Source organism: Panulirus ornatus, chromosome 58, assembly GCF_036320965.1.
Source record: "Panulirus ornatus isolate Po-2019 chromosome 58, ASM3632096v1, whole genome shotgun sequence".
NCBI lineage: Eukaryota > Metazoa > Arthropoda > Malacostraca > Decapoda > Palinuridae > Panulirus > Panulirus ornatus.
Window position 1 is genome coordinate 16,178,336 of NC_092281.1, and position 12,562 is coordinate 16,190,897.

Below are 12,562 nucleotides of genomic sequence, written 5' to 3' on the forward strand. Positions count from 1 at the left end.
TGAGCTACGACTCCCCAAGTTTTCTCGAACCTGATGTGGGTATCCAGATATACAGGCTAATAAAAAGTTTTCTTTTTTCTTTTTAATGGTGAGAGTTGAACAAAAGAACTTCTAGAATAATGATGTTGACAGTTTCCTCTCATCTAACAGAGGTGTGAAGCTGATGTCATAACTTAACTAAAATTATCTGAGAAGCTAGTAACATCTGGTTTAAGGTAGGAACTATCATAGGATGACATCGCATTAATAATCAGAAAGAAACAAGTGTTACATTTATTTTTTTTTAGCCAGTCATACTTCTATATTTGTGTGGTTATGAGCTTGTTCCCTCACCGGATATTGTATTGAAATAAACCCCCTTGAGCTCGACGGTGTGATTCTTGGGAACGAAAAGTATGATGGAATGACCTTTGTAGGGGTTAGGTCAGAGGTCACTCCATCATACTAAGGGTTGTTAATCTATCTTATCATACAAGCAATTCTAGAGGTGTCATCGAGAGCAATCTGAGATGCTTAATTTTGCTACGCTATTTATTATCACAACATATATATTTTTCATTTTGTTATGCTATCTATAAACACAATATATATATTTTTTCTAGCTACACGAATTACAATCACAACATATAATTTTTCTAATGTCTCGGTATTATGTATTGCAGACTAAGGCTTAATCACATGCGATCTGTATCTAAACATTCTAACAAAGTTTACAATTTCTGTAGGTCGATTCATCAATGATCAGGTCATGACTTGAAGCTGCCAGTGTACTGTAGCAGGTGATGAATGATATGAGGGTGTCAGATGCAGGCAGACTCCTACTCTACCATTGATCACAAGGGGAAAAAAAAAAATCAAGTTACCGCAAGCGGTCACATTACCAGGATTGGGATAGGTTAGCCTGTTACATTCACTTTATCAGTTTCATCCTAAAATTGTGTACCGGACGGGTTATGAAGTACGGGATTATATGGAATTAAATGACCACAAGCCGCTGACGTGATGTAACACAACACAAAAGTAAGACCAGGCGAGTTTCCTTCAAGTCACCCAAGAATCACCTACCCAGACCACAACAGAACAGTGATCAATACAACCAAGATGAGAGTACACGAAACTAATATCATCGTGGTGAAACTAAATCCTGGATACAAGGTGGAACGGCTCATCATTGGGACGTCCACGATGTCAACAGAAGTGGATCATCCTCAATCGTTACTAGGGAAGAGTCAGCCACTAGAATGGTCACTGCTGTCGCGATGTTCTCCTCACACTAGGAAGGACGACGCTGAAATGTGGATGCTTTGTAATTGCATAAAAAAAAAAGATACAGCTTTCTTAAAATATGGTTCGACACTGATGTTCATTCGCGTTTCTGCTCGGCTAAAATGAGAGAAAAACGCTAAAAGGAAAAAACAATTGGGGGAAATAAAACGAAGTTATCAAAGAAAATGATAGGCTAAATGGAAAGAAAAATGGGGAAAATGAAACGAAGTTATCAAAGAAAAGGATAGGCTAAATGGAAAGAAAAATGGGGAAAATGAAACGAAGTCATCAAAGAAAATGATGAAGTCGATCACTGTGCATTTACCTTAACTCTCCTTGATGCCCAAAACTGTCTTGGCAACCTCTTTTCTCGTCAGATCAGATATATATATATATATATATATATATATATATATATATATATATATATATATATATATATAAACTACCTCAAATTACCTTCCTACCCCACGAGTCCCTTTTACGGAACTCGCGCAGCAGTCAGCGAACCGGTCACGACCACCGAAGGTACCACAGGGAACAGTGTGGCGATGTGTGTGTCTCTTTAGGGGTCATTACAGGGTAATTGAGATTAAGTGATCAGCGTCTTAAGTATAGAAGTTGCATCTTGGCACAATGTCTCCTGTGATGCAATTTTGGAGATTGGTTGGGTCTAGAACGCACACGAAAAAGTATAACACGTATGTGTCTGGGTAGCGTTGTTTCATATCTGTGTATAGGAAACTGGCGTTTAAGACAGGTGGTCGGACGATTGTGTTGTGCTTGTCAGGTAATTTCGGTGTTTCTGTGTTTTGTCATTCATGTCTTTATTTGGGAAAGGAGACCTGTATTGGCTCATGAAAAGTGTTGCAGGGAACAAGTTCTTTTTCATGTTGGGTCCGGTCGTTGGCTATGTAGTTTTAGATGTTGCAGTGAGCTAAGAGCCAAACACACTGACATGGGACTGCAAAGGGAGTGATGAATGTCTGTAGATGATAGGCATAATGACCAGTTTAATGAAATGACAAACTACTCTTGTAACCAGCCACAACTTATGTCATCAGTGATATCTACAAAAAAAATTATTGTACCAAAGCAAATGAATCATGCGCCCGGAAGCGAGGATGAAAAATAAAACTTGAAATTATACAGAGGATTTTCGACGTGCAACTGAAATGGTATAAAGAACGGCTAAAAGATATGAAGCAAACGGTTTTAACACTTGTCATTTTCTCATACAGATACCCTATTTCCAGGTTGTCATGACCGTTTAGTTCTGATGACCATGAAAGACACTCCTGTTAACAGTTAAGACTACCAAAATCAAATGACCAATAGACACATTGTAGCTATGAGGTGAAATGATTGTAGCTATACATGAGACATATCAAGCTTATATATATATATATATATATATATATATATATATATATATATATATATATATATATATATATATATATATTATATATATATATATATATATATATATATATATATATATATATATATATATATATATATATATATATATATATATAATGCTGAGAACATTGCACATTTAAAATTTAATATCGAAATCTCCAAATCGAATTTTCAATGATTCAAAACAGTGAAAACTAATTCCTATAGATTATAGATATCCATTTCTCGACTTTGTGTGTTCAGTGTAACACTAAGGCTGTTTGTGAAGTACATTTCACTTTAACTTCGCATCATAGTAGAAAGACTTCGCAAGTAAACACTCATTTCAGCGACAAACTAGAAGAAGCTTCATGTTGGGAAACATTGAATAAGGCTCTGGGGCGTCACCATACCACTGCAGAGCAGAGACCTGTTTATCCTGCAGAAGGGGAGCCAGTACGTGTAGCCGGTACTTTAAGACTTACGAAATTACACACCATTTAGAGGGACATCCTTAATGAATGATTCTCAGCATGGTTACGACGAAATCATTCATATCTGACAAATCTCCTTGATTTTTTTTTTTTTTGACATAAATCATGTATGATGAACGTAAAGTATCCTTGTCATCAATTTGGGTTTTCAAAAAGCATTCGATAGAGGTCCGAATCAAAGGTTACCAGCTAAAGTCATATGGTATATATATATAATGTACTTCGGTGGTTAGGATGTTGGCTGGCTGGCAGTAAATAAAGAGTAATGATTAATGGTTAAAGCCTTTGAGTGGTTCTGTGTGGCAAGTGGTGTGCCGTAGGGATCAGTCTTGGGACCGGTTCTCTTTATAATGCATATTAATGATACTGATAATGGGCTGCATCGTAAGATATTCGCGAACGTTACTAAGAAAGAAATCTATAACTAAGATTCAGTGTCTGCAGCTTCAAACTGACATAGACAAACTGTTAAACCTGGGTCATAAGTGACAAATGAATTTTGATATCGATAAGTCCAAAGTTTTGTACATGGCTAGTAAATACGAGAATGCAAGCTTCAGCCTGAACTCTGAACTACGAAACAAATAAGGGAAAAGACTGAGGTGTAATAATCCCTGGTGAATTGAAACCAAGTAAGCAGTACACAGAGGAAGTAAAATAAGGGCGAACAATATTCTTGGTTTCACATATAAAGTTTCCAAATACAGGCAGGGAAATCATCCTCTCTCTTTAAAATCAATTGGTACGTCACCCTACATGAAAACAGACGAAGAAACAAATCCTATGAAAGTAGACTAAACGACAGAATCACGGGGTTTTTCTTTCGATTTTTTCCCCACTCGTTTTGTTTCAACAATGATAAAAAGATGATGAAATCCAGCCCGTCAACAAAGGAAACTAAAGGAAGAAAATTATGGAACAAGAAATTTCTTGTGTGTAGAGTGAAATTACTGCATGAGACAGTCTGAGAGGTGATGACCTCCCCTGGTCTGTGAGGAGTACCTTCTGGGGACTGTAGAGTTGTTCATGATGTCATTCATCATGCGATTCTGACTGTCCGAATGTTGGGTGTGAAGCAGGTCTCTTCCCGTGTTGATGCTGGGGATCTTTGGTAACTTGGGTCCTGGAAGGAATGGCTGCAGATGTTGCTCTACTTCTTCTGTACTCAACACCACCGACCTCAGATAGTCGCTCGACATTTGAATGGCCAACATTGCTTCCTGGGGCGACTGGTCCGAAACCAAGTGGGTGTTTATTGCCTTCACAATGGTGCCCCAAGCATCCAATTCCTTTCCAAATTTGTCCATCTCATTAGTTTTCAATTTAATGCCATCGAGAGCTTTTTTCTCGTCAACAATCTGCGCACGGAGGCAAGAAATTTTTTCCACATGCTTTCTCCATTCTAAATCTAACAGAGATTTTCCTGAAGCCATTTTTTCTTCCAGTCTTGACAGTTTGAGGAGCGCAGATCGTGCAAGCTGTGTACTGGTCTCCCTGGCTTCGTCAAGTGCCCGGACAACTGGCAACAACTTGCACTCAGGATGGTTCTCTGTCTGGCACTCTTGACATGCCCACACTTGACACGTCTGACACCTGAGGAGCAGGAGGGAGCCGTGTTCACTGCAGAGTCCAGCATCGGGTTGGCTGCCACTGTGGGTCAAGGGTAGTGAGCTGCTACGATGCCTGGTCCTAATGTTACTGGTGCTGGAGGAACATAACCTGAGCAAGGCATAGCTGACGGGAAGGTCAGCGGAGGTGGCGGCCCTGATGAAGGCCCGGCACTCTGGGCACCTCCGTTGCCGGCCCAGCACCTGGTCCAAACACTGGTTGCAGTAGGTGTGACCACAGTCCAGGTTATGGGGTGTTCGATTGTAACTATACTGCTCCTCGCACACCACGCAACACACCTCCCTGTTAGCCATCTCACCCTGCAACAGCAGAACATACTGTTAATTTGCTATTTCACTTGAATATAAATACTACTAAGGAAAAAATGTCAATTAAGTTCTTGGGAAGTAAAATCTGAATAAATACAGTAAAAAACACAAAGTTACTAATTTTGAGAGTCAATTTGTAATGTATTACATTATCCTGAAAAGTCTGCTTATTACAATTTCATTGGAAGTGACAATTACAGTGATTATTCTTACCGTGTACGGAACATTTAGGAAATAAAATAAGTCTTGTTAGAGATCATAATTCTAACGAGAAAATATTTAAACTAATATGAAGTACATTGTCTTTTTGAAGTACATTTACCTTCTCTTGCAAGTATGGAAACAATTTCATCAGTGAAAAAGCATCTTAGACTTTCTTTTTAAATAAATATAAAACATTAAAGCCAGTGTCAATATCAAGTCTGCTCTTTCCTATCTTGTTACTCCCCCCTGTAGACCCTGACAAGGCTAAGCGCAATTGGTCTCGACACCAAAGCAAGACGTGAAAAAAAAAAAAAGACAACAAACGTGCTAGAGCATTATTAAGGGCTATGAGAACTAAATGGTCATTGTCCCTACCTGAGGATTTATATATTATCAGCAAGTTTGTGGAATTTACTCCTAAACATTAGGGCAGTATTACGTTCTCAGTGTCGAACATTAAAGACACGAGTCTATCCAGGTTTGCAACAAAGGTTTAATAGACAGAGAGCGTGTATGGTTTTAAAAACCGTAGCGGATCTTCAAGATTTTTTGACTGGTGGCCACACCTTCACGTTGACATCAGTGAGAATTTGCATGAACTTGGAACTAGAATACCTGAAGTGCTCAAGATATTTCGAGTTGGTGTTTATATCCTGATGTGAAACCCCTGGTATTATCCACATACCCAAACAGGCTTGCAAATGATACCCAACGACTAACTGTTTCCGAGTAACATGCTGAAATTAATGGCACACAACGCCATTCCACTCCATAACTGTAAAAGATATCGTTATTATCCTGTTGTTCAGTAATGTACCATACCCTACACACCAATTTTCATTGTCATTTAACGTTAAAACAATTCCTTAAATGCCTTTTCACAAAAGTTTGCGCAGAGTCAATCTGAAATCCCTGGTCATTTTTTCTCCAGAATATATGACTACACATATCACAGAATAACCTGTAAAAGTTCTGGTTTCATTGTTTCTCTACTGCACGACTGTTTGCAGTTTAATATACAGTGAAGGCATACATCACGCCAAAAGGTCATTGTGCTTTTGATATTCTTTATTAATATTCACAAGAGAACATAATAGCTGGGCGGTCCAGTACACTCTCGATGTTCGTAATACACGATTATTTTTTTCTTAGCCATAAACTGAAACATTTATGAAGCTTTTGATCTACGTCTAGCCAGTTTCCGGTGTTTAGTATACAGAAAATGACCTATGATTAATCACGCGAACAAATTGGTAAAGGAAATGGATTCCAAACAAGACTCTTTTAGATGCTTGCCAAGAAGCTATTTCAGGGCATCATTCTTTATATGATGAATGTTTTACGCTATCGAAAAAATGTGCAAAATTTTCAGTGAACATTGCTTAGAAAACATTCTCTTAAACCTTTCAAATCTAATGAACATACGAAAGACTAACATCTGAACATATACTATGTCACAGCTCATTTCATAAACCTTTAGCTAAAATGTTGAAAGCCGTATAATTCTGCCAAGCTAAATCATCTATTAACAATTCATCTCCTAATGAAGCAGAAAGGCCAGCAGCTGAAAGTCATTTCTGACCATTTCCGCCGAGAAACTTTCTTCTTTATGACCGCTTTATTTTTTTTTCTAACCCTGTAACTACTGCATACCTTAACGCAAATAAATTGGCACGATATTTGCGTACTTATTCCATTAAATGCATAATTTGCAATTTACGCAGTAGTTTGACTTCTAATAACAATTCATCTCCATTACAAGTCCGTTGCTTCATTATCATTCAACTTTAATCATGTGGTTATACCCAAAGCTGTCTTTAATTATATCATAACACCGACAATTTACTCTAATGGTCTTAAATCAATTTCAAAGTTGGTGCCTGATCAGAAGCTAACACCTAACAGGCTATCCATATCTGAACTACGGCTCTGTCATTATCTACCCAACTACATCAAGTAAAAGGGAGAAAACTAAATAATCTTTGTTTACCGTTGAGAAAATTATAGTATATCATATTTTCAGAATGCTGAAATTATAGTAGACATACCGTACATGACAAATTACGAAAATATACAAAAAGAAAATACAGAAATATGGGAAAAAGCAATAAAACAGGTATTTGGCTACAGTTTAAACGATTTTGCATTGCTTTTCACATATTACGGTATGGTAAAACCTTTTCTGATACACTCACCAGATCCTGTGATATTATCATCTGCACCTGCAGCTGTTAAACTCTTTAATATACTCTTTACATTAGAACAATACATGAGCAGTTATTTCTCTCCTAAGTGTTTCGTAAGAAGTGATATCTAAAGATGGTTTCGCTGATTCACTAGTCCAGTATCTGGCCATAAAATCGTATAAATGATGTTCACTTATTTGATAAGGTCAAAATCCTAAGCATATGCAGATAGTACAGAATTGCTGACAGGTAAATAGCTAAAGTAGAAAAGAGCTTTACTACCTTGTAATTTGGACTCGGCGCGTAGTGTTAACTATTGTGCTGACAGACCTATACATCAAATGTAAAAGTGATTTGTCACAAAAAATGTGAGATGCTCTGATGCTACTTTAAATCAGATATAAAAGTGATTTGCCACAAAAAAGTAAGATGTTCTGATGCCACTTTTACCACTTTTACTTTACAGCGGTAAAGTCAGATATCTGCTTATATGTGCCCTCAGTTGCTTATAATGGCATTCGAGGACTTAGAAAACCGTATTCTAAAGTAAATATTATTACGAAAAACGACTACTCAAACCATAATTATCATTGTCAAGAGTGTCACTGGTATCAATCGAGTACGCAAATCATTTTATTACGGCAGCGGGATCCCAACCCCCCAGGACAAGTGCAAGTTTTGTCTTAGCAACAGCTACTGGTTGCCACAACAATACTAACTCAAGGAGAGCACTATTATCTGATGTTACTACTTATTATCTTCAACAGATACAAACACTCGGGAAAGTAAGTGGTGTACGGGATGGATCTGAGAAAATCCTTACCCGGCTGTCTAACATGGAAGGAAAAACACATTGAGTCTTACGAAAAATATGGTTCTTTGTATATTAACCTCACTTCTAAGATTACTTACCATACAGTGAATGACGGGGGAGCCTGTTGTTTGTCACGCCACCATAGGAGTATTCCTTAACTAATCTGTATAGTAACACTTTACGACATGTTTCGAGCTGGTAATGTTCTCGCATGGTAGAACACATACACCACCTTACTGCCTGTATTGATACTGAAAGTTGCCAACTTGGAAATTTTGGTTTGTACTTCTGCGGAGATAAACTGTAGCTAATTGGATTCATTCATAATTTTGAGTTCTCCACAAATATTTTTATACAATTCATTTAAGTTATCAACTTCAGTTACGGTATGGTGAATATCTATATCCTGGCTCATGGTTACCTGTTGAGCAGTATCAAATCACTAGCCACCAACAGGAAACAAGTTCAATGTCACTCAGAAACTAAATATGGCGTTATCCTTTACTATGGCATTTTCATTGTCTTGTAACACAATTGATCAATGAATCACAAAATCGAAAGACATTAATGACTCTTTTATCATACACAATCTTACTGCTATTTTCTGTATTCAAGGTATCTATTTCTGACAATGAAAATGTGCTGGCGTTATAAATATTTAAGAACCACTAATATAATGAAAGGTAGTACGTAACCTACCTAGTATGAGGACCCCACGAATTTCTGTAAGTTCAAAAAAATATGCCCGACATCTATTTCCTAGATACATTATTAACTGCTCCATCTAGGGGCACTATCTGAATTAGCCTGCATCATTTGTCCTAGCCATCAGTGTCAGCACCTGCATTATACACTTTAACATCGGCTAGCCTATAAATGAGTTTAAGAAGAATGTACGCGTTTTTGTCGTGCATTTACGAACATTTACCGATGTTTAATACTCGTCTTGTAGCTTCCTCGTATCTGGCGTTCGACTACGAATAATACTGAAGGCATTAAGAGGAATGCTCTCTTACATGCTCCCCTTCTTAATAAAGGGCATCATCAACATCTATATTAGTGGAGCGATCTCAGATAGCTCACGTTGTACAGTGAATGCTAGAATGTATCACTGAGCCACAAGTTTAATGTTCAGCCTATGTAGTATGTATCGTTCCACTTCAGCTAAATACACCTCAGCGATCAGTTTTTTTTTTTTTTTTTTACTTTTCAAGTAAGCGTAATTATTTCATACAATTGGAGAAAAGCTTAATATGCAACGTATCTTCAACACTGCTTTAGAGTCGCTTGTATGCATTTTCTGTACAGATATTAACTACAATAATGTTCCTATGCGTGGTACCAAGCTTTTACCGTAACAAAGTCTCCACTGAAACATTTCTCAAACAATAATATTGTCTCAACTTCTCTCATCTGCTTTCAAAACTTGTACACAGAATCATCCTTTTTTTTTTTATGGAATATTCTCGTCAGTACATTCTTTCTATATGGTATTTCTTCACTGCTATTTTCCCGTCGGAGGGAGTGGTCTCCAGCAGTACAAATAAGGGAATAATTTTGTCATAGATTTTTAGGTCTTCCATTACCTGTCCGTGTAATACTAATGTTCCTGTTATTGTTCTTCCTTTGCCCTCTTATCTCTCTCACCCCCCCCCCCCCTCCCGCCACTCATCTAGGCAGTGGCACAAGCTGTGGTGTTTCCCTGGTAACCAGCTTATCTTGGAGAAGCCCCGCCGAGCCGTGCCGTCAGGGAGCCTAATTCCCTGCCCACACGCTCATCACTTTTACCTCTCGTCTTTGTGCTGGTAATGGTAGCTGCCTTTTGTTTCATCAGGTCGTGAATTATATTTTCATTTCCCCCCCCCCCACTCATTCCAGCCTTTCTCATTTAATATCTTTATCCGTTATGATTTTAGTGTTTGCTTTTGTTTTCGGTGTTTTTCATTTTCTTTTCATCCTTCTGTAAAAAAAAAAAAAAAAGTTTGTTTCTTTTTCTTTTAGCTTATGTGCATGTGTGCGTCGACACTTTCCCTCGCTTCCCTCCAGGTACAGGGTGATGTATACCCCTATGGCTGATACTGTCCGAGCACACAACTTCAGCACAACGTTACGACCCTCGGGTATGATAGGCTGACGTACGACCCGACCCTTGAGGACCAGGTTAAAGGCCAGACCATCATACCCAAGAGTCATACCCACGTGCTCAAGGATGGTACGTTAGTGTTAAAAGGATTAAGTATATGTCATAAAACTAGCGTCCATAACGTGGCAGTAAACTGAAAATTACATTAGTGGTCAAAATTGCATAATACAAAGATCAACTGATAAATTAAAGAAAAGAAGGCTTATTTTTTTTTTTTTATATAAACTACATGCGAATATGTAGTTTGGGAATTTATTTTTTATTTTCGTTCTACGCCCTTTTGCTTCCATAATTTCTATTCTCAAGGGCGAAAATCCTGGGGTTGGTGGTTTAGAGGGTGATGCACCGCCTATGAAAAATAAGACTTTCGTCAGGTAATTCTTTTTCAGTTGTTGATGAGCATGTTGTTGGGTAACTTGTACGAGAATGGGCTATTTTCTGAGTGGTGAATTTTAATCTTGATATAAAATGTCTTAAAATGTGACACCAACATAATCATTGGGCAATGAAAGACCACGTCCCTTTTGTCGGGGAATGAGCAAGGATATTGTGGACCGCAAAAGGTCTGTTGATTACATCACAGATCCAGTTCTGGTCGTTATTGGTAATTTCTCGTGCCCCTGTTAACGTTCATGCTGTAAAGAAATGGTTGGCCTCCAAATTGTTGTATAGTACTTTACGGGTCAGTATTGATATATAACATATTCACACGAATTAAGTGTAACACTGACGATGCGTACCTGGGTTACTTAGCTCTGTGGAAAGCCGCGGAGATTAACTGGATGCAAGGGAACCTGCGGAGCTTAAGCAGATTCGTGGGAGCTTGCGGTCTACTGTACTCCCAGCTATACAGCCTCGCCAAAGACATTTTCACTCGCGGTGTAACCTAAAGCAGGCGGAATCCGGTAAGACCACGCTATATATATATATATATATATATATATATATATATATATATATATATATATATATATATATATATATCCTGCCCGAGAAAAAAGTCTGATTAAAATGTCTGACATTTGTGTGTGTGTGTACAGATTCGCCATGACTAAGCTTGGCCAGGTTCTTGTCAATGACAGCCTGCTCTTAGGTATGCTATTACTGGCACAGATCAAGTGTGTGCTTGGGGTGCCAACACTAGCACAGAGCGGCCCGTCTGTTAATGTTGTGTAGTGGTTTCACTGCGGAGGATGTACAATATGATGAATTGCTTTATCACTAAAAATATGAGTGATCTATTGTGTGTATGTGTGCAAATATCAGTAACAGCCCGTCCTTGGGTATGCAATTGATGTCACAGGTTGAGTGTGTGCGCTCGGGGTGCCATTACTGGCATATGGCGCCCGTGTGTAACTGTAGTGTAGTAGACGCCTAAGTGGATATGCGTGTTGTGTAAAATGTGTTGAACTGCTTCATCCCAAAAAGTCTGATTAATCAGTGATTAATCAGTTCATGATCGCTGCACGCGTGTAATCAATTGTTCTGTGTGTGTGTGTGTGCGTAAAGCATCGCCAATACTTAGCTTGGCATGGACTCTTGTCAATGACACCCTTTTATTAGGGTACTAGTATTGGCACAGGACTAGTATGTTGTCAGTCATTGCATACACAAATCAGGTGGATGTTCTTGCGTTGTTGTTACTGACTGGTACACGTCGAGTTTGTGTTCTCAGGGTGCCACTGCAGGCACAGGCCGAATGTTCATCGGGGTGCCATTACTATTACAGGCCGAGTGTGTGTTCTCGAAGTGCCATTACAGGCCCAGGTCAGGCCCATATTTTACTGTAAGGGTATGGGTACTTTTAGGTGGATGCGAGTTGTGGATGATGTAAACATCAAAGGAATCGAAATTTTGAAATTGTAATAGTATCGATGACTATAATGATAAAGTCTTAAAAGATAATATTATCAATGAGTAGCTTTACTTAATGCAATAAGTGCCAAATGGACGTAGTGTACGATGATAATTTTTACAAAATATGAACCAACAGTATGCTACCATCATTACGAAAACGATCAGGACAATCAGTCACCAAAGACAACATGGTATGCATTACCTGGACACTGGGAAGGTGGGGACAAACCCCTCGTGTTTCGGTTTCAGGTAAAATT

General features: G+C 38.4%; 1 protein-coding gene across 3 annotated transcripts; it reads right to left on the reverse strand.

Moving 5' to 3' along the window:
- Positions 1–67: 67 nt before the first annotated feature.
- On the reverse strand, positions 68–11,326 carry LOC139766574 (uncharacterized). Of its 3 annotated transcripts, XM_071695414.1 has the most exons (3): positions 8,404–8,538; positions 4,167–5,092; positions 68–1,288 (listed from the first exon to the last, which is right to left on the reverse strand). In XM_071695414.1, the coding sequence occupies exons 1-3, from the start codon at positions 8,404–8,406 to the stop codon at positions 1,246–1,248; spliced, it is 972 nt and encodes a 323-aa protein (XP_071551515.1). In that variant the 5' UTR covers positions 8,407–8,538; the 3' UTR covers positions 68–1,245. The 3 variants fall into 3 exon arrangements, with proteins under 3 accessions (XP_071551515.1, XP_071551514.1, XP_071551513.1); XM_071695413.1 differs by lacking the exons at positions 68–1,288; positions 8,404–8,538 and adding an exon at positions 11,189–11,326 and having other exon boundaries at positions 2,816–5,092; XM_071695412.1 differs by lacking the exon at positions 68–1,288 and having other exon boundaries at positions 2,816–5,092.
- Between the last annotated feature and the right edge of the window lie 1,236 nt (positions 11,327–12,562).